Source organism: Carlito syrichta, unplaced genomic scaffold, assembly GCF_000164805.1.
Source record: "Carlito syrichta isolate Samal-C Ts95f unplaced genomic scaffold, Tarsius_syrichta-2.0.1 Scaffold91636, whole genome shotgun sequence".
NCBI classification, from domain to species: Eukaryota; Metazoa; Chordata; class Mammalia; order Primates; family Tarsiidae; genus Carlito; species Carlito syrichta.
This window is the reverse complement of record NW_007035732.1, coordinates 164,195-186,702: the sequence shown is the minus strand read 5'-3', so window position 1 is coordinate 186,702 and position 22,508 is coordinate 164,195. Positions and strand designations below refer to the sequence as shown.

Below are 22,508 nucleotides of genomic sequence, written 5' to 3'. Positions count from 1 at the left end.
GGGCATCATTGTTGAGGGCACCTTAGAGAGATTAGAGGGACTGAGGGGAAGAATACATCTCAGATGCTGGGAAGGCCTGCAGGCAGAAGACTTTAAGAGTCTTCTCAGGGAAATCTGACCAGCCTAGTAAGTACAATGACTGATTCTTCAGTAAAACAGCTCAGTTAGACCACATATTGTGACACTCAAGCTGCCAAGGACCACCCACAGTCTCAGAGCTTTTACTCGTCATCTTACTGGATGAGTCTTTAAAGTGTTCAGGATCAACAGCCAACTAAGAAAAAAACCTTTAATATGTTAGAGACCAAATAAGCATAAACAAAGCAACTCAGTAGACACAGAAACCATAAAAGGAAGATGAAAATTTCAAGGGAGAATTAAAAAATCAGCCATTGTTACTGTCCTCAGAACTACAAGAGAAAATACTGCACCCATGAAACAAGAATTAGATATCTTTGAAAAAGGAACATTGAGAAAACAAAAAAACCTTCTTGAAAATTAAGAATATGACTACAGAAAAATCTCATGAAAGAGTTCAAAAATAAATGTTAGAAAATCTCCCAGAAGAAGGAGGGAGGAGGTATAAGAGACTCTAAACCACCCCTTGGGTACCATCTCCATCACTGAGAGGAAGAGGGCTGGTCAGAAGCCTAAACCTCACCTTCATAGCAAATCTTCACATGCACCCCATGACTGTAAAATTAAAAATTCAGGCCAGGCTCAGTAGCTCAGCCTGTAATCCCAGCACTTTGGGAGGCTGAGGCAAGTGAATTGCCTGAGCCTGCGTGTTCAAGACCAGCCCAGGCAACTTGGCGAGACCTCGTCTCTACAATAAACAAAAAATTAGCTGGGCATGGTAGCGCGTGCCTGTAGTTCCAGCTACTTGGAAGGCTGAGGCGGAAGGATCGCCAGAGCCCAGCAGGTCGACACTGGGGTGGCTGTGAGTGTGCCACTGCATTTCACCTTGGTGACAGTTGAGACTCTGACTCAAAAAAAAATAAAAAAAAAAAATTAATCTAAGAAAAGAAGAAAAATCTCCAGAAAAAAAAAAAAAATTCCCCAGAAAAATACGAAAGACAGAAAATAGGACAGAAAAGTTAAGAAAATTAAAAAATCATTTCCAGAATCCAAGAACTGAAAAAACAGGAGTTGTCAAAGGAGAAAAAAAGAATATAGATGGAAGATAATCATCAAATGTTACAGGAAACTATCCCGGAATTGAAGAATATGAGTTTGCACATCAAAAAAAGTCAACAAGTGACCATCACAACAGGTGTAAATAGACCAGAGGCAAAATATTGAAAGCAGAACACTGAAGACAAAGAAAGATTTTTCTGACCTTCAAAAGTACAGATGGAAAAAAAAAAAAAAAAGGAATGGGTCACATACAAGATTAAGAAAGCAAATGGCTTGAGACTTCTCAATAACACCTCTAGGAGCTAGACAGTAGATAGAGCAAAACTATCATGAAGTATCGGTAAGGTAAAAACCTTTTTTTTTTGAGTTGGAGTCTCACTCTGTCGCCCAGACTGGAGTGCAGTGGCTGATCCCGGCCACCGCAGACTCGACCTGCTGGGCTCCAGCGATCCTTCTGCCTCAGCCTTCCGAGTAGCTGGAATTACAGGTATGCGCTACCACTCTCGGCTGATTTTTTGATTTATTGTAGAGATGAGGTCTTGCTGCCCAGGTGGGTCTCAAACCCACGGGCTCAGGCAATCCACTCACCTCAGCCTCCCAAAGGTGCGGGATTACAGGCTGAGCCATGGAGCCCAGCTGGTAAAAACATTTTAATGCATGTCAAGTCTCCAATATTTGGCCTCCCGTGTACCCTTGATCGGGAAGCTACTGGAGAATATGTCGTACCAAGAAGAAGGAGCAAGCTATGGAAGACATGAGATTCATGATCTGAAATCTGACACAGAAGAGAGGGGAGGAGAACAACCAGAATGGTGGTAGGCACAGATCTCAGGATGGCAGCTGAACGAACATCAGCAGGAAGCAGGAGTGTGAGCCATGGCACTGCCATCAGGCTCCAGAGCAGAGTTGACCAGGAAGATAGAACTGACAGGAGGGCAGTTTGAGACCAGAGTTAGTTAACACAGTGACATGAACACAGGAAATCAAGCAAATATTTAGTGATAGTGGCATACAGAGAAAACTAAGCTGTTAATTATTAATTCCAGGGGAAATAAAAAGTTGTGCATGAAAGGGAAAAATAGTAATTTATGGCATGGTATAATACGAATAGTGTTCACACGAGGGGAAACCCCCAAAACCGAATTTATTTACTAAGAATTGTGTATCTATTCTTACATGTTTAAACTTCAGCCACCTTCAAAGTACTCTCTGTTTGATGCAATACACCTATGGATGCTTTTTTCACTGCTCAAAACAGTTCTTGAGCTTGTCAATTTTAATGCCTTTTAGTGCTTCTGCTTTTTTGTTGTCGTTTCACCTCTTCCACATCGGCAAAATGTTTCCTTTTGAGGATTTTCTTTATCCGGGGAGACAAAAAAAAATGTCACTTGGGGTGAGATCGAGTGAATAGGGAGAGTGGGGCAAGGAGGTCATGCCGTTTGGGGACAAAAACTGCTGAGCACTAACAGTAGTGTGGGCAAGCTGTTCGTGTAAATTTCCCATCATGAAATGGACAAACACGTTGAAAGAATCTCCAAAAAACACTGAAGCTGAACACAGTTTCTCATAACTCTAGCTGGTACACTGATGCTGATGGGTTCCTAGAACACATGCCTAGTGGGGGAAGCCTGTACTACAAGGGACCCACCCTCCAAAAGATAATTCAGGTTTTTGGGAGTTCCCCTTTTGTATAGTCTTATAATGTAAAACCCTGAAAACTGGCATAACTGAAATTACAACAGAGCTATGTTGAGCACAGTGGACTGGAAGGCATCAGTGTACCAGTTAGCACTGTTGTGAGAGGCTGTGTTCAGCTTCAGTGCTTTTTTGGGGGGGGTTCTTTCAACTTGTTTTCCCATTTCATGATGAGTGCACCTGCCCATGCTGCACTGAGTGTTCAGCAGTTTTTGACCAAAAATGGCGTGACACTTGTGCCCCCACCCCTCCCTATTAATCCCATCTCACAGAGGGACTTTTTTTGCTTCCCTGGATGAAAAAGTCCTTAAAGGGAAATGTTTTGCCCATGTGGAAGAGGTGAAATAAAAAAACTGCAGAAGCACTAAAAGGTATCAAAATTGACAAGTTCAAAAACTGTTTTGAGCAGTGAAAAAAGCATCTCAATGGATGTAGTGCATCAAATGGGGAGTATTTTGAAGGTGCCTGAAGTTTAAACAGGTAAGAATAAATACACAATTTTTTTTGTTTTTTTTGAGTCAGGGTCTCACTCCATTGCCCAGGCTGGAGTGCAGTGGCATGCTCACAGCCACCTCAGCCTCGACCTGCCGAACTCTGGCAATCCTTCCACCTCAGCCTTTCAAGTAGCTGGAACTATTAGCTGACCACACCCAGCTAATTGTCCTTGATTTATTGTAGAGATGAGGTCTTACCAAGTCGCCCTGATTTGTCTCAAATGCCTGGGCTCAGGCAATCCTCTCTTCTCGGCCTCCCAAAGTGCTGGGATTATAGGCATGAGTCGCCATGCCCGGCCTACAATTTTTAATACATTCTGAGTTTTTTCGGGTCTCCCTTCATATTTTGTATTCCAATCATTGACTCCAACATTCTATTTATTTTTAAAATGATAATCCATTTATAGAGGCTCCTCAAAGAACTAGAAATAGATATATACCCTTTGGTCCAGCAATCCCACTACTAGATATCTATCCTAAGGAACAGAGGTCATTATATAAAAAAGACACCTACAGCCCATGTTCATCATGCACAATTCCAAGTTGCAAAGATGTGGACTCAACCTAAGTGCCCATCAACTGATCAGTGGATAAAGAAAATGTGGTGTATATACACCATGGAATACTAAGCAGCCATCAAAAAGAATGAAATACTTTCATGTGCAGCAAGTTGGATGGAACTGGAGAACATCATCCTAAGTGAACAAACCCAGGAACAGAAAACCAAACACCACATGTTCTCACAAGTGGGAGCTAAAGTAAAGATCTGCAAAGGAATACAGAATGATTGAATGGACATTGGAGATGCAGAAGGGGGTCAGGGGAAGGGATGAAAAATCCCTTATCCAGTACAATGTGCACAGGCAGGAATGGTGGGTACCCTTAAAGCCCAGACTTCTTCACCGCTATACAATGCAACCATGTAACCAAAAACTATTTGTTCCCCTAAAGCTGAACTAAAAATAAACAAATGTTAAAAAGATAACATATATATGTCATAAATGGTAGAAAGATTTTGTAGGTTTCTTCCACGCCTAAGGGAGTCACTTATTTTGGGGAGATCTGGGCACATGGATAATGAAAATGAAGTTCTCAAGAAAAGTCTCTGATGACACCAGAATCAGCCACTATCTCTCCATTTCCCAAACACATTATTTTGCAATTTCTATATCATAGCAGAAAGAACATAGGACAAACTTCACCTCCTGAGAGGGCAAATATAAGCATCACCCTTGCTGTGGGAATAGAAGACAAACCTCAAATCTTACCTCACTAAGACCTTCTTTTTCACAGAACGTTTGAGAAAAAAACACACAGGTCATCGTTTCCTCCTTCTTCGTAAAAAGAATAAAGTCTTTTCCAACTCTCATGGACCCACTACATTAAAAATAAAGAACATAATGGTTTACATCTCATATACTAAAAAAGAAGAAACAGGTGGGCAATAGGCAGGTAACAACTACTGTGTACCGTAACAGGGTACTCTTTTCAACAACCCATTTTGCTGACCCATCATCAGGAGGGCACAGACATCCTGATGCTTTTTTCCTTGAAGCAGAGTAGAAGAATTTGAAGTGATCCAGCTCAACACTCTTGCTTGAGACTTGGCTGTTGGGGATAAAGGTCTATCCGGGGCTCAAAAGAACAATCGTCTGGCCCTGGCAGGAGCCGCACAAGTGAGCCTAGCGTTCTCATCTTTCAACGTTAAGTACCAAAAATATAAGCTGTAAACACAACGCCTAGGCTAAAATACACTTTGAGAAAAAACAGAAGCAGAGAGGCAACAAAGCTCTCAAGTCCAAGTATACTGCTTCAGAAATTCCTGAAGCAATATTTACCTTATTATAGGTAAAAATTAATTTCAAAAATGTTGTACAGATACAAGTCAGTTATAGGTATGGACAGTTCAAAACAAGGTAGGATCTATCCCAAGTTTATATTCTTTTCAAAGCTTCATTTGCCTATAGTGTTCTGTGTAAGACAGTCTTTAACCCAGTATCAATAATGTATGCCTTAAGGGGAAAAACATGCTCACCTTTTAAGACCGTTGCCATATTGCCCAATGAACTTCAAGGTTGATAGCCGTTTTTTGGATGTTCCAAAATAAATGATGTCTGAAGCTTCCTCTGTAATTGACAAAAACTTTTAAAGTAGTTAGGAAGAGTCATGAGCACTGGCCTGAGGTCCAGCTGACAGGACCTCACACATATCTCAGGACGTCAGGACAAATTCACAGCTTTTGGGTCAGTCCAAAGACAAGTATTCTTTTCCGGATCCATAATCCTTGACAAGGATCTTAATAGTGTTACAGTCAGTCCTCCATATCCATGGTTCCACATTTGTGGATTCAATCAACCTTGGATTAAGCATATTAGGAAAAAAATTGCATCTGGACTGACCATGAATGAACTTTTTTGGGTTACTTTTCCCTAAACAATTAAGTATAACAACTATTTACACAATATTTATTTACTTATTTATTTTAGAGATGAGGTCTGGCTCTGTTGCCCAGGCTGGATGGAGTGCAGTAACGCAATCACAGCTCACTGTAGCCTTGAACTCCGGTTTCAAGAGATTCTCTCATCTCAGCCCCAGGTAGCTGGGACTATAGACATGCACCACCACGCCTGGCTAATTTTTGTTTTTGTAGAGACAGGGTCTCACTGTGTTTCCCAGGTTGGTCTCAAACTCCTGGCTTTAAGCAGTCTCTCCACCCTCAACCACCCAAAGCACTGCAATTACAGGCAGGAGCCATAGCGTTTTGCCTACATAGCATTTACGTTGCATTATGTATTTCAAGGAATCTAGAGATGATTTAAAGTATACAGGAGGATCTATACGCATGGGTAATATGCAAATACTATGTCAAAGGACTTTATAACAAAGGACTTGGACATCGTGGATTCCTGTATCCTAGAGACTTTCGGAAACCAATCCCCCCAAAATATCAAGAAACAAATGTACATTGAACTAGGTCAGACAGATCTAGCCATGTGATCTCGAGTATAGTTTAAAACTCTGAGCCTTAATTTCCAAATTCTCTATAAGGAAACTACTAATACATCACAGTGTTTTTGATGAAGATAAATAAAACAAAGTCAATAAGATGATGTATTTGAGAAATCCTGGACACAACACTTGGCACTTGAGAATTGCTAATAACTTATATTACAATTATTTGTACCACTAGTAATTTCCCCATGGACTTGGCCCTTATCGAGGCCCATGAAAGACTATTAGAGCAGAATGGCTTCTGCTCTCATACTACCAGGGAGAGAAGGGTTGATCATTTCACACTTTCAGTCATCTCTCCAGAGCATTCTGGTATTTTAAAGAGGAATCCTCTAGACTTCAGAATATACCGACCTCCATAACAAAGAATGTTCTTGTTGGCCTATTGGAATACATGCTTTAGAACTGTCCTGAGGATCCTGTGTCTGTTGGGGTACAGACATGCTCAGTGACACCAGGTATGAGGTATGAAAAGGCCACTAAACATCCTGCTTATCCAAAACTAACTGGTCTTTCTATAACATGTCCTTACAAGGTGTTTAGGCATTAGGTGAGGGTATCCATAATGACAACATAGTTAACATTTATTGGTTGTTTAGTATGTGATAGGTACTGTGTTATATACCTACATGCATAATCTGTTTAACATTTAAACAAAAAGGAAGATATTAGTATTAGGATCTGCATGTTGCAGATGAGGAAATGTAAGATTAAGGAGTTCAAGAAACCTGCCCAAGATCACAGAGCTGATGAATGCTGCAGCCAGAATTAGAACCCAGAGTTGTAAGAATGGATACCAAAGCCCGAGGTATTCCTACACACCACTTGAACTTCCATGCATGGCTGTCAGTGTTCTGGACATGGAGATAAAACACTGAAAAAAGACCAGTTCTGGCCCCTGCCCTCCACATTGTAATGACGTGGTAAGAGAAACGGATGGAAAGAAGTGTAAACTAATGAGATCAATTCTGACTGGGAGTAGTAAGTGAAGAAACCAAAACCAGGGTAATATGATAGACAACAGGAGAGTGGCCTGAAGAAGAATGGCCAAAGAAGACGACTTTCAAAAGGCTGACATTTGAGATAAGATTCGAATGTTGAGAGGCAAGCCAGGTGTGGGTGGAGTACTGTAAGGAAGGAAGCTGGCGGACCAAGAAAAGGCCAAAGAGGTGTATAGGGTCATATAACGCGAGATCTTGGAAGCGATGCCATGGGTATGAATTTTATTCTTAAACAGTGGAAAACCACTGAGGGTTTTCAGTAGGAGAATGATATGAGAAGATTTATGTGAGAAGGAAAAAATCCACTCAGGATACTCTGTGGGAAATGACTTGAGATAAAACAAACAAACAGGAAATTACTGCAGTTATACTCTGTGAGTCAAGGTTGATTTACCTCAGTTTGGACAACAGATTATATTTTTCTATTTTCAGCCATCAGGTAAACTCTTCCTTCTAATTTATTACTACTTGATTTCTTGATTCTCAATGCTAATTAAAAACTGATTTCTCTAAACAATAGTGTGGGTTTTTTTGTTTGTTTTTTGTTTTTGTTTTGAGATAGGGTCTCACTTTGTCACCCAGGCTGAAGTGTAGTGGCACAATCATGGCTCAGTACAACTTCAACTTCTTGGGCTCAGGAGATCCTCCTATCTCAGCTCCCAAGTAGTTAGGACTACAGGCATGTGCCACCATACCAAGTTAATCTTTTTTTTGAGTTTTTGTAGAGATGAGGTCTTACTATGTTGACCAGGTTGGTCTCAAACTCCTGGGCTCAAGCAATTCTCCTTCTCAGCTTCTCAAAGTGCTGGGATTACAGGCATGCACCTGGCTAACAGTGTGCTTTTTAAAATACTATTATATTAATAAACTGAAGTGCAAGTTGTTTCTGAAGGTCTGAATATTTGGCATTTGTTTGTGCTTTGATCATGTAAAAGGCGTTACATTTTTCTTTCACTAAGGAATTCCTTAGAACACATCATACATAGTCATTCACTTTACAAATTCAGGAAAATAAACTTAACATTCAGGCTAGAAGTAAAAAATTAAACTGTTTCTCAGTGTGGTTTTTTTACAAACTCTTTCCATTCTCATTTTGTTAAACACTAAAGGACCCACAATTCTTTTAATCAAAATGATCTGGTAAAGTCAAAATTAGGAAAATAACTAGGTGGAATAGTCCAATATTGTCTAACCTTGCTAATAAATATTATTTGACTATTCAGACCCACAGGGTTACTTCAAAACCGGAAGAAGTTAATCACTTTACTTTGTATTTTCAGCCTGTATCAGCACATCAATATCTATACTGATGATCATCCTTTCCCTGGGGGTGGAACTGACCTGAACAGTTACATATTGCTTGAATTCTCTCACTATTTTTGAAACCTAGTGGTCAGGAAACCCTAACTGGACCTGGCATGGTCAGTGGTTCATACCTGTAATCCCAGTACTTTGGGAGGTCAAGGTAGAAGGACTGTTTGAGGGCAGGAGTTTGAGACCAGCCTAAGCAACACAGCAAGACACTATCTCTACAAAAAATATTCTAAAAAATTCGTTGGGTGTGGTGGCACGCAGTTATAGTCCCAGCTACTTAGGAGGCTGGAGGATCACTTGAGCCCAAGAGTTTGAGGTTACAGTGTACTATGATGACACCACGGCACTCCAGCTTGGGCAACAGAGTGAGACTCTATTTTAAAAAAACAAAACAAAACAAAAAAACAAAACAACAACAACAAAAAACCTCTAGCTGGAGGGACATAAAGTATTTAAAGAATTCAGAAATAAAGTATCTAAAACAACTCAAGCCCCTCATCAGAAAGAATAACATTTGAATTTCACAGCGAACAGATACTGTGCACCTATTAAGTGCTGGCTTTGTGTTAACCTTGAATACACCAAGATAAGTGATGAAATATATTGTAGATATGGGGGGGCAAACAAACAGGAATTTGCTTATAAAAAATTGTATTATTTATTTTTACATTTTTAAATTTCTGTCACTTTCAAATTATTCTGTTTGATGCAATACACTTATCGAAATGCTTTTTCTGCTTCTCAGTTTTTAAACTTGTCAATTTTGATGCCTCTTAGTGTTTTTGTTGTTTTTTTGTTTCATTTCTTCCACATAGGCAAAACGTTTTCCCTTTGAGGACTTTTTTTCATCAGGGAAACAAAAAAAAGGGGGGGTGAGATCAGGTGACTAGGGAGGGTGGGGCACAGGGATCATGCTGGTTTTGGCCAAAAACTGTTGAACACTTAGGACAATGTGGGTAGGTGCACTTATAAATTATCCATCCTGAAACAGGCAAACATGATGAAAGAACTGCCAAAAAAATTCAGTGAAGCTGAACACAGCCTTTCACAACGCTAGCTGGTACACTGATACCAATGGGTTCCTAGAACACCTACATGGCTAAGGATGCCTATACTACAAGGGCCCGCCCTGGAAAATATAATTATGGTTTCTTTTGAGTCCCCTCTCATACACTCGTTATGAGGGGAAACATTCATCTGAAGCAACTAAACTTGTGAACATGCAGAGAAAAAAACAAACTGCTCAGAACAAGGAGTGGTGACCTCTACCTCAAGGTTAAGCAGAAAATTTAAAATAGCCTAAAGGCACAGGAAACTACCTGGGGCTTTTGCAAGAATACCTGCAAGAATGAGTTAAAATCAGTCTCAGAGTCCATTCAGTTGTCTGTTTTCCATTCACTCCCAGATGCTTTTTTCTTACAGTCAGTACCATTTGCCCTTCATCTTTCTGACAATATTTGTTTACATTCCCTTTTTGTCTCAGTTTAGATGGTTACAATACATTTCCTCTGCCACTTAAAGGAGTTAAATCTGAAAAGTTCAGCAATAAGTTAAGTCTGGGGTTTACTGTCCCTCATAGCTCCATACCTTTTTTTTTTTTTTTTTTGCATAGATAGCTCAATTTATTTTTACTTATTTGGTGGATTTTCAGGCTGTTTCCTTTAACAGCCAGTTAGGTATCTCGATAATTAACTTACCAGGGTTCATGCCACATCCATCATCCAGGAAACACAACATGAATCCACCCTGCAGTTTTTCATTATCCACTGTAAGAGAAAGCAATTATTACTAATAAATATCGGGCTTAATTTGTTCGTCAGAGAGTCATGCTGCTCACATAATTATTCGTCTTCATCCAATACAGCCACGGAGTGAGAGTTATGGCACAAGGACAGAGCTCGGAGTGGTGTCTTGGCTACCACTGCAAGGAACTGCAGGGGGAAAGCAATCATGCAACATAAAGGCTTTAAATCAACATAAAACATCTACATGTTAATAAATTATGTATACAGCAGGACTTGCTCTGCTCTAGAACTGAACTGGTCCTTTAAACTTCAGGCATTTCCTTTCTAAGGAAAAGAAAAAGAAAGATAGTGATATGACCCCAGTATCCCTCTCTCAAACTGACCAACCTCTGCACTCTTTCACCGAAACACTCATTCTAAAACAAGTCTAAGCCATTCTAATTAAATCCACCAGGCTCCCTTCTAAGTCGTTAATTCCCATAAGAGCTGTTTGTTTTTCTTTGTGGCAGCAGATATTTGCCTCTCAAAGATGCATTTAATTTTTGAAAATGATTAAGTTATTTGGAATCAATTTTGGTGATCAGAAGATACCATAAATCTTTATATTATATTTAAAATTATTATTATAATTATAATTTATGTAATTTTTATTCTGTTATATTACATAATTTACAATATGCAATTTTTAAATAGATAAGTAGGGTACAAGTCAGGAATAGCTGCACAAGCAGTTTGTGTGCATGTGAAATTTGGACCTGCAACTGGCCCTCACTACGCCTGGTTTAGGACCAGGTACTCTTTGTGATTCTATGTAACTAAAACTAATAAGACTAATTTTAGTGCCCAGTGCAAACTGCCTCCAAAATAATTTTAATATTGGATAAATGAGGTCTAACGCATTTCTCCATCTTTATTTTAAATGATAGGCTTACTGAGAAATAATTTATGCACAATAAACTGCACATGTTTAAAGTGTATAATTTGACAAATTTTAACATACACATATACACCTATGAAACCATTACCACAATCAAGGCAATGAATATATCACCCCAAATGTTTCTTCCTGGCCCTCTGTAATCCTTCCCTGCTACTCTGTCCATGTCCCACCATTTCTACCTCATCCCTGGTAATCACTGATTTACTTCCTGTCCCCACAGATTCATTTCTAGCACATTTATTAAGTAAATCTCTATGTTCAAAGTTCATCAAGAATTCACATTTTAAAAATTTAATGCCCAAGATAACACATGAGACTAGGTGAAGTGGTTCACACCTATAATCCCAGCATTTTGGGACGCCAAGGCAGGAGGGGTGCTTGAACCCAGGAGTTTAAGGTCAGCTTGGGTAACATAGCGAGATCATGTCCCTACCAAAAAAAAAAAAAAAAAAAGAGCCAGGCATGGTGGAGTGCACCTGTAGTCCCAGCTACTTGGAAAGCTGAGGCAGGAGGATTGCCTGAGCCCAGAAAGTTGAGGCTGCTGTAAGTTGTGACCATGCCACCGCACTCCAGTCTGGGTGACAGAATGAGACTCCAACTTTAAAAAAAAGAGAGCGAAGCCAGGCTCAGTGGCTCAGCCTGTAACCCCGCGCCTTTGGGAGGCTGAGGTGAGTGGATTGCCTGAGTCTGCAGGTTCAAGACCTGCCTGGGCAGCGAGACCTCATCTCTACAATAAATAAAAAAAAATCAGCCGGGCGTGGTAGCGCATGCCTGTAATTCCGGCTACTCGGAAGGCTGAGGCGGAAGGATCGCTAGAGCCCAGCAGGTCGAGGTTGAGGTGGCCGGGAGCGGCCACTGCACTCCAGTCTGGGTGACGGAGTGAGACTCCAACTCAAATAAAAAATAATAAAAGAGAGAGAACATGAATAAATATCTAAATAATCTTTCTGGGCTTATAATTTTATGATGATGTGCCCACTTCTAATTGAACTCTTTGAACCCAACCTACTATCTCCCTTTCTGAGTTCATTCTCTCTACCTGGCCCTTTGGTCTGCTAACCTCAACTTCTGTGTCAGAATCTTCCTCTCCCCTTAAGGTACTGATTTTGGTGAGCCCACCCCTGAGTGGTGTCTTGGCTACCGCTTCACAGAAACATCTCTCCACCATTCCATAAGGAGAATCGACTTTTGTTGAGTTCTCTACATAAGGCAGTAACTCTTGATCTTGGTTGCACGTTGAAATCAACTCGAGATTTCTTAATTTAACTGATCTTGGATGGGGTTCAGGAATTTGTGTTTTTTTCCTAAAAGCTTCCCCAGGTTATTCTAATGTTCATCCAGGATTAGGAACTACCTGGTGCAAGACCACGCTCAACTTCTGCAGCTCTGTGTAGTAGCCACAAATGATTTTGCAGTTCTCAGTGTATATTTCTCATGAAAGGAGCTTGCAGAAAGAAGGGTATTCCTTGAGTGAATGGCTGACAAAGATCCAAGATTCCCAGCAAACAGATACTATAGTGCCTCCTTTTTTTTTATTTTTTATTTTTGCAAATCCATCAGGGATTGGAATCAACCAAGCATAAACTCAAGATGTAATACTCTCTATTATCCACCCTGAAACTTGGCCTTGTTTAATTCCTTAAAACTATGAATGCCAACCAACAGACACATGAAAAAGTGCTCAGCCTCACTCATCATCAGAGAAACGCAAATCAAAACCATATTAAGATACCACCTAATACCTGTAAGAATGGCCATTATTTTAATAAAACAAACCCGGGCTCGGTGGCTCAGCCTGTAATCCCACGCCTTGGAAGGCTGAGGTGAGTGGACTGCCTGAGTCCACGGGTTCGAGACCTGCCTGGACAATTTGGCAAGAACTCATCTCTACAATAAATAAAAAAAAAATGAGCTGGGCGTGGTAGTGCGCACCTGTAGTTCCAGCTACTTGGAAGGCTGAGGCGGAAGGATCGCCAGAGCCCAGGAGGTCAAGGCTGTGGTGGCCGGGAGCGGCCACTGCACTCCAGTCCGGGCGACAGAGTAAGACTCCAACTCAAAATAAATAAATAAATAAATAAATAAATAAAACAACGACAGATGCTGGTGAGGATGTGGAGAAAAAGGAATGCTTCTACACTGCAGGTGGGAATGCAGACTGTGCAACCTCTTTGGAAGACAGTGTGGCAATTTCTGAAAGAACTAGAAATGGACCTTCCATATGACCCAGCAATTCCCCTATTAAGAATATACCTGGAGGAAATCAAATCACTCTGTGACAAAAATACCTGTACACTTATGTTTGTTGCAGCTCTATTCACAATAGCAAAAACGTGGAACCAACCGTGTTGCCCATTGAAGCTGGACTGGATTAAAAAAAAGGTGGTACATTTTATACATGATGGAATATTATGCAGCCATAAAGAAAGACATATATGGACCTTGCAGCAACTTGGATGGATTTGGAGTCAATCATACTCAGTGATTTATCACAGAAACAAAGAACTGAGTTCCATATGTTCTCACTCATAAATGGACCTTGAACAATTATAATGCTATAAGAAAGTGATTGGCAGTAGTGGAAAACAGTCAGGGAAGGGGGGATAGGATTGGCAGTTGAGGGAAATTGCTAGGGGAGGGAGGGACATACCTCATCAACAAGAGTACCTGCATGATTAATGTTTATATACCTAACCCTGAATTGTGCCCCACATCTCTATAATTAATTAATTAATTAATTAATTTTTAAAAACTATGAATGTCAGATTTTGTCACCTGTCAATTATATATGTCCAAAATGAAACAAACATCTCTTCACTCATCAGACTTACTCTTCCTCCTTGTGTTTCCTGTTCAAAAAATGGCATCATCCTGCCATAAGGCTTTAGCTGTCCAAGCCAAAACCTAGGATCATTATTACATACTCTACCACCTCACTCTACACACCAGCAGCTATCTGGTCCTCTCAATTTCACCTCCTTAATGACTCTCTAGTTTTTGTCTGTTTTTTCTTTTTTTAAATTTTACTTTAAAGATGTGGGGTACAATTCAGAATTAGGTACATAAGTAGTCATTGTAGAGGTCAAGTTTGGGCCTCCCATTGGTACTCAGTTTGCCTGGTTAGGGATCAAGTACCCTTACTGTTACATGCCTCCTCTTTCCCTCCCCTGGCAGTGTTTCACTACTGCCAACCCCTTTCTTATAGTATTATGATAAATGTTCAGGATTCACTTATGAGTGAGAACATGTGGTACTCAGCTCTTTGTTTCTGCAATAGATCACTGAGTATAATAAACTCTAAATCTACCCAAGTTGTTGCAAACAATAATTTTGTTCTTTATGGCTGCATAATATTCCATCATGTATATACACCACGTTATTTTTACCCAGTCCAATTTTCATGGGTAGAACGGTTGGTTCCACATTTTGCTATTGTGAATAATGCTGCAATAAACATGTGTGTACATGTTTTTTGTAGGTATCTTTTTTGTAGGATGATTTGAGTTCCTCCAGGTATATTTCCAGAAGGGGATTTGCTGGGTCATATGGAAGGTTGATTTCTAGATCTTTTAGAAATCACCAACTGTTTTCCACAGAAGATGCACTAATTTACACTCCCAACAAGAATGTAGAAGTGTTCCTTTTTTTGAGTTATAAATGATGGCCATTCTAACTAGAGTTAGATGGTGTCTCAGTGTGGTTTTGATTCACATTTCTTTGATGATTAGTGAGGCTGAGCATTTTTTCATGTATCTGTTGGTTGCTCGTATGTCTTCTTTTGAGAAGTGTCTATTCATATATTTTGCCCACTTTTTAATAGGGCTGTTAGTTTTGTTTTGTTGGGTTTTTTTTCCTTTTGGCCCATTTGAGTTTCTTGTAGAGCCTGGATGTCAGGCCTTTGTCAGATAAACAGTTGGCAAATATTTTTCCCTTTCTGGGGGCTGTCTCCTCACTATATTAATGATTTCTTTTGCTTTGCAGAAGCTTTTCAGTTTGATGAGGTTCCACTTGTCTATCTTATCTCTTATGGCATGGGCTTTAGGGGTTTTGATCAGGAATTGGTTGCCTATTCCAGTTTCCATAAGGGTGTCTCCTGCATTTTCTAAGATTCATATGATTTGAGGTTTTACATTTAGGTCCTTAATCCATTTAGAGTTTATTTTTGTGTATGGTGATAGGTAGGGGTCCTCTTTCTTCTGCATGTGATCAGCCAGTTTTCCCAGCACCTTTTATTGAATAGGTTCTCCTCTCTCCAGTGGTTGTTGGTGGAGGTTTTGTCAAAGATGAGTTGGTTGAGAAATTGAGGTTATGCTTTCAGAATCTCTATCCAGGTCCACTGGTCTACATGTCTGTTCTTGTATTAATACCAGGCTGTTTTGATTATTGTAGCCTGATAATAAAGTTTAAAGTCTGGAATTGTGATACCTCCTGCTTTGTATCTTTTGCTGAGGATTGTTTTGGTTATTCATGGTCATTTACATCGCCACATGAATGTCTGTATTGTCATTTCCAGATCTGAGAAAAATGATGTTGGCAATTTAATGGGTATTGCATCGAATCTGTAGATTGCCTTGGGTAGGATGGACATCTTAGCAATATTGATTCTTCCAATCCGTGAGCATGGAATACTGTGAATGGGATTTTTTTTTAATTTGATTCTCTGCCTGTTTGTTCTTGGTGTATAAAAATGCGACTGTCTTTTGCATGTTGATTTTGCACCCTGAGATTTTGCCAAAGTCCTTTATCAGTGCAAGGAGGCTTTTGACAGATTCTCTTGGGTTTTTCAAAGTATAGGATCATAAAGTTCACAAAGAGGGATAACCTAACTTCTTCCTTTCCTATTTGGATACCCCTGATTTCGTTCTCTTGTCTGATTACTCTAGCTAGTACTTCTAATACTATGTTGAAAAGGAGGGGTGAGAGTGGGCAGCCTTGTCTTGTTCCAGTTTTCAGGGGAAATGTTTCCATTTTCTGTTCATTTAGCAAAATGTTGGCTGTGGGTTTATTGTAGCTGGCTCTTACTATTTTGAGGTATGTTCCCTCTATGCCTAGGTGTTAAGGGTTTTTATCAAGTAATGCTGGATTTTGTCAAAAGCTTTCTCTATGTCTAATGATATAATCATATGGTTCTTGTTTTCACATCTCTTGATGTATTTACATTTATAGTCTTGCAGATTTTGAACCAGTCCTGCATCCCAGGGATGACGTCTACTTGGTCATGGTGAATAATTTTTGAGATGTGCTGTTGGATTTGATTTGCTAGAATCTTGTTGAGAATTTTTGCATTTATGTTCATCAGGGATACTGACTTGTAGTTCTCTTTTTCTGTTGGCTCTTTACCTGGTTTGGGTATCAGTGTGATGCTAGTTCGCAAAATGATTTGGGGAGAATTCCACCTCTCTTAATTGCCTGGCATATTTTCAACAGGATTGGTATCAGCTCTTCCTTGTATGTTTTATAGGATTCTGCTGGAAAGCCATCTGATCCAGAGCTTTTTTTAGGTAGTTTTCTTATGACAAAGTCAATTTCCTGGGTTATTATTGGTCTATTTAGGGTCTCAATTTATTTTTGTTTCAACCTTGGGAGGATGTGTGATGTCAGAAAGTCCTCCATTTCATTTAGGTTATGGAGTTTGTTTTCATACAGGTGTGCATAGTAATGTCTGATAATCTTTGGTATTTCTTCAGGGTCATTTGTGACTTGATCTTTTGCATTTCTAATTGTGTTTATTTAGGCTTTTTCTTTCTTTTTCTTGGTCAATCTGGCTAAGGGTCCATTAATCTCATTTATCCTTTAAAAAACCAGCTTTGTGTTTCTATAATATTTTTGGCTTCTAGCTAACATATTTGGGCTTTTACTCTGGTGATCTGGAGTCTTCTGCTGAAGTTAGGGTTTTGATGGTCTTGGCTTTTCAGTTCCCTTAGGTAATCTGTTAGACTGTTAACTCATGATCTATTTTCTTGATGCGTGTGTGTAGAGAGTTATAAATTCCCCTTATAGTACTGCTTTCCATGGCATCCCAGAGGTTTTGGTAAGACATGCCTTTGTTTTCACTTGTTTCCAAGAATCTTTTAATTTCTGTTTTAATATCTGTGTTGACCCAGAAATTATACAGCATCATGCTATTTAGTGTCCACATCTTTGTGTATTTTAAGGGGGTTCTTGTGGGTGTGATATTTATTTTTATTCCAGTGTGGTCTGAGAAGATGTATGGTAATATTTTGATCGTATGGAATTTACTTATACTTGATTTATGGCCCAGGATGTGTTTGATCTTGAAGTATGTTCTATGTGGTGATGAGTAGAATGTATATTCTGTGGTGATTGGGTGGGGTGTTCTCTAGGTACCTATTAAGTTCATTTGGTCAAGTGTTAAGTTGAGATTCTGTATCTCCTTATTGATTTTTTTGCCTTGATGATCTACCTAGGGTTCTTAGTGGGATATTTAGGTCTCCAGTTATCATAGTATTAGAGTCAATGCCCTTTTTTAGTTTACTTAGTAGTTGCTTTGTAAATCCTGGTGCTCCTGTGTTGAGTGCATATATGTTTAGGATGGCTATTTCTTGTTGCTAGATTGAGTCTTCTATCACTAAGTAGTGACCTTCTGTATCTTTTTACATTTTTGACAGCTTGAAGGTTGCTTAGTCTAATATTAAAGTCACGACTCTTGCCTTTTGTTTTCCATTTGCCTGAAAGTTTATTCTCCATCCTCTAACTTTAAGCTGGTGGGTGTCCTTTGTTGTAAGGTGTGTTTCTTGGAGGCAGCATATTCTGGGGTCATGTTCATTTATCCAGTTTGCCATTCTATGTCTTTTTCAGTGATATATTTAGCCCATTCATGTGCAGGTTGTTTACTGAAATGTGACAGTTTGTCCCTCTCATAAGGCTCTTATAAAGCTGTTTTGTTTTACTTTAACTTGTGGATTAATATATGCATGTGTGTTCATTTTTGCAAGTGTGCTGTGTTCTCTGTTGGTTCTATGTTTGTGATCTTATGAAGTACACAGTCTTTCATTTTTTTCTTCTGTGCACAACACCTTTTTAAGATTTTCCTGTAGAGCTGGTCTGGAAGCAGCATATTCTCTTAGAGATTGGATGTCTGGGAAGGATTTTAATTCCCCATCACTGATGAAGCTGAGTTTGGCTTGGGTGGAAATTTTTGTTTGAAATTCTTTATCTTTGAGAACTTTAAAGACTGGAGTCCAACTCTTCTGGCCTGTAGTGTTTCTATAGATAAGTATGTAGCGATTCTGGACAGTCTTCCCTGGTATGTAGTCTGACCTTTTCCCCTTGTTGCCTTCAGGATTTTTTCTTTCATACCTATTTTGTGTAAGCAAATTACTATGTGTCTAGGCATTGGCCTTCTCATAAGATGTCTTGCAGGGGTTCCCTGAATCTCTTGTGCTTGTATAGTCAGCTCCCTGGCAATATGTGAAAAGTTTTCTTGAGTGATCTCATGGAATGTTTGTTCTAAGGTGTTTTCTGTTTCTCTTTCTACTTCAGGGATACCAATCAGACTTAGGTTTGGCTTCTTGATAAAACTGCACTCTCTTGGAAAGTTTCTCCTTAAGTTTTCTTTTCTGTATTTCTGTCTTCCAGTTCTAAGATTGTTTCTTCTGCTTGGCCAATTCTGTTTCCTATACTTGTCAGTTTGTTAATTATTTTTTGGATGGAGTTCTTTATTTCGGATATTTCTTAATATACTTTCTTGAGTCTGTCCAACTCTGCTACAATTTTGTTTAGTTTTAGTCCGAAAACTTTCTTGATTTTTATTCATTCTATCCATGCATTCTCTGATCTCTGTAAGTACCTTCTGCGTATAGTCATTATCAGAGATAGCCATTGTTTGTGCTCCAGTAGCTGTTCTTTTGAGCACTGTCTCTTTGTTGGGATTCTGAGGGTTACCAGTTATTATTCATTGGTTTTTCCTCATTTGTGCAGTTCTCTTATTCTTCTCTTTAATTCCATAGCTCAATGGGAAACTTCTGATATTTGCTCTATGTTCTGTCCTTCCTTAAACTGGGCCTCTGGGTTTTCTTGATTATGAAATAGGGTGGGGGAGTGGGGCACTGTGCTATCTTTTTACAATTTTGAGCACTTACTAAGGGGTGAGAGAAAGGCCACAAAGATTCAGAACCCACTGATGGGTCACAATGCTTGTTATCTGATGAATATGCCACCTGAGACTCACTCTCCATCTCCATACAATATGACCTTACAATCGGTATATTTGTGTAGCTCCCAAGTCCAAGATAGAGTATAAGAAAAGAGAGGGAAGAAGAAAAGAGAAAAAAGAAAAAAGCAAAGAGAGAAAAAAGGAAGAAAGGAAAGAGAAAACCAACCAACAAACAAGACCGCCCCAAAAAGAAGAAAAAACAAACAAACAAATCCACTGGTAGAGAGAAATTTCTCAACTTTAGTGAATCTCTTTTGTGGGGGAGCTCCCTCTTGTGGTGGACTCTGCAACTTCAGGTCTGTTACTGCAGTTTCTCTTCAATATTGAAACCTGAGGTGAGTCTTCACCACCTGGTACCTGAGGTTGATAGGCAGTGCGTGAATACAGGGAGGTGGGGGAGGGGACTACTTGACTCAGCATCTCCCAGACTCTCTCTCCCTTCCTCCATCTCCCAGCATGGTCACAGCTCCCATGGCATCCAGTTCACAGCTGGGGAATGAAGCCTCTGGCCTCTACCTTCTCCTCCCGATCTCTTTTGCTCATCGGTGGGGGTGCAGGCAGTCAGTTCAAAACTCACCAGCCTCCTTCTCTGGTCAGATCTGCTGTATGCGTCTATTCCCGAGCAGCTGGCTCGAGGTGAGGGGTGGGTTGTCTGGGGTTCCTCATCTGCTATTTCCCTCCGGGGCTTGTGCACTGGGGGCTGTCCTCTCTGGGTTCATGGGAGCAGCCCCAAAGTAATGTAGAGATCATCCCTGGTCTTAAGACGCAGGTCTGCTGCTCTGGAGAGGCTACCCTGGAGCACTTGTCTGCCCAGGCTTTATACTGGCTGCTCAGTCCCTCTACAGACTGCTGTTACTGCTGCACACAGGGTTAGGAAAGACAGCTCCCTCCCCATCAAGTAGCACAGTCTCTGGATCCTAGGTCCTGGTGGTGGGGCCTTGCAGTCTAGCCTGATGCCAGGTGCCGAGTGGTGGCCACTTCCCGTTGCTTCTCTAGGAGGACCTTCCCATGGGAGATGCCAGAATCTGAGGGGCAACAGTAGTGTTCACACTGGGGGGACAGTCCCCATCGTCAGTTCTCAATTCCCCCTCAGACACCTGGGCACCCAGTTATACTCCCATCCATATACTCTCTTGCCGTCTCACACAGATACTTGCACACTCACAATGACTCCTCCACCATCTTTCCGGCAGTCTTCTGTTCGTTTTGCTTTTTTGTAGAGACAGGGTCTTGCGATGTTGTCCAGGCTGGTCTCAAAACTCCTGGTCTCAAATGATCCTCCCACTTCAGCCTCCCAAAGTGCTGAAATTGCAGGCATGAGCCAGGGAACCTGGCCAACCTTCTTTGACTACCTCCTCTAGCCACACTACCCTGCCTTGTTTCAGGAAAGCATCATATCTTTACTGGATTACAGCAGCAGCTCCCCACTGTCTTGCTCTTCCTCAAGTCAAAGGGCGCAGCTAGTCTTCTGTCAGTTGTGCATCTCATGGTTCTCCTGCTTCAAGCCCCTCCACGGCTTCCCACTGCTCTCAGCATAAAACCCAATCCGCCTAACACATCTCGCTTGCCCTCCATAACCTGGCCACTCTCCAAGGTCATTTCTAGTCCCCCACCACCACCTGCCCATACCACCACCTTCCACTCCCACACAAACGCTCCCCTGAACTAATCTTGAACATTTCAAACATTTCTACTATGTTCTTTCCAGATTCAAGACTCTGTTCCTCCTGACCCTTTACCCTTTCCTTGCTTGACTCGCCAGGTGAATTCCTGTTCTCTCTGCAGGTTAGTTCACAAAAGACGCCTCCTAGGAAGCCTTCCTAATCCTTCCATGTCTTTGGGGGTCCATAAGGAATGCTCTCTTTCTAGTCTGTTTTCCTACCTTCATAATACATTTTAAAAATATCTGTTCGTGTATCTTTTCTCTTTTAGACCAACGGTTCTTATATTTTGTTAGAACATAGTTACCTTGGAGATATGACAAAAGCTATAGGCTTCTGCCCACAAAAGCACAGATATGCACTACATTTTTCATGGATCCCATATTAGAATGCCAGAGACCTTGATAGAAACTAAAAAAAAAAAAAAAGTACTGAATGCTTAGCCACGTTTACTGGAACTAATACACACAAACATATAAAACACTGTGGAGAAACACAGTTTCAATTTTATAGCCCTCAAATTACTAGAAGGAAACAAAAGGTGGAACAGTAATTCAAGTCCTCAGTAAATAATGTGAAAACTAATCCAATCTTAGACTAACTCTGCATCCTGGAACAATTCCATTTATTGGTGTATAAGCACTGGCACTGCCTTTCTTAAAAAAAATTTTTTTTTCAAGAAAACCCATTTGCTGGGTTGATAGCCATGCAATGGTTTGTCACCATAAAAAATGTTATAACCAAACATTTAAAATTTAAATAATTTAGAGTAACTTAAAACCAAAAATCGTAAGTTTGGTTTTTCACAAAATACACCAAACATCAAGAAAGAAAGAAGTGGCACTTTCATCTGACATTGGCTGAGTTCCTATTTTGATTGTTTATGATCATGCCAGGTGCTTGGGGAGAATGGGGTGAAAGGAACATGCTCACGCCCCACTAGTGTGCTGTCCACACCCAAACAAATATAACGCACAGATTCACACTACATTTGTTGTACTTTTGTGAGTACAGATAAGTCTTCTCGATCCCCATGTCCAGTGCCTGTGCTCTAAAGAAATGCAGCTGACATCTGTTCTCCCTTCTCCATGTCCAAGATCACTGGCCCTAATTCAAATGTTCATGAAATCTTGCTTAAATTATTCCCACGGCCATACCTCCCTGCTAGCCTTGCTTTCCTACATCTACAAACTATCTTCTAAACCACTGCTAGAGTATCTTTCTTTAAAAAAGGAAAAAGAGCCGGGCTCGGTGGCTCAGTTTGTAATCCCGCGCCTTTGGGAGGCTGAGGTGAGTGGATTGTCTGATCCTGCGGGTTCGAGACCCGCCTGGGCCT

General features: G+C 40.4%; 1 protein-coding gene across 1 annotated transcript in view; it reads right to left on the bottom strand.

Moving 5' to 3' along the window:
• The window catches only part of LOC103262111 (MORC family CW-type zinc finger protein 1), a gene marked incomplete at its 3' end in the record, with an annotated part of 81,438 nt that overhangs the window by 46,143 nt on the left and 12,787 nt on the right, over nt 1–22,508 (bottom strand). Inside the window, exons 4-6 of the mRNA XM_008059722.1 lie at nt 10,351–10,419; nt 5,362–5,452; nt 4,595–4,703 (exon numbers count right to left, since the gene is read on the bottom strand). Of these exons, the coding sequence (XP_008057913.1) occupies nt 4,595–4,703; nt 5,362–5,452; nt 10,351–10,419 (269 nt within the window). The remainder of the gene's footprint in view (nt 1–4,594; nt 4,704–5,361; nt 5,453–10,350; nt 10,420–22,508) is intronic.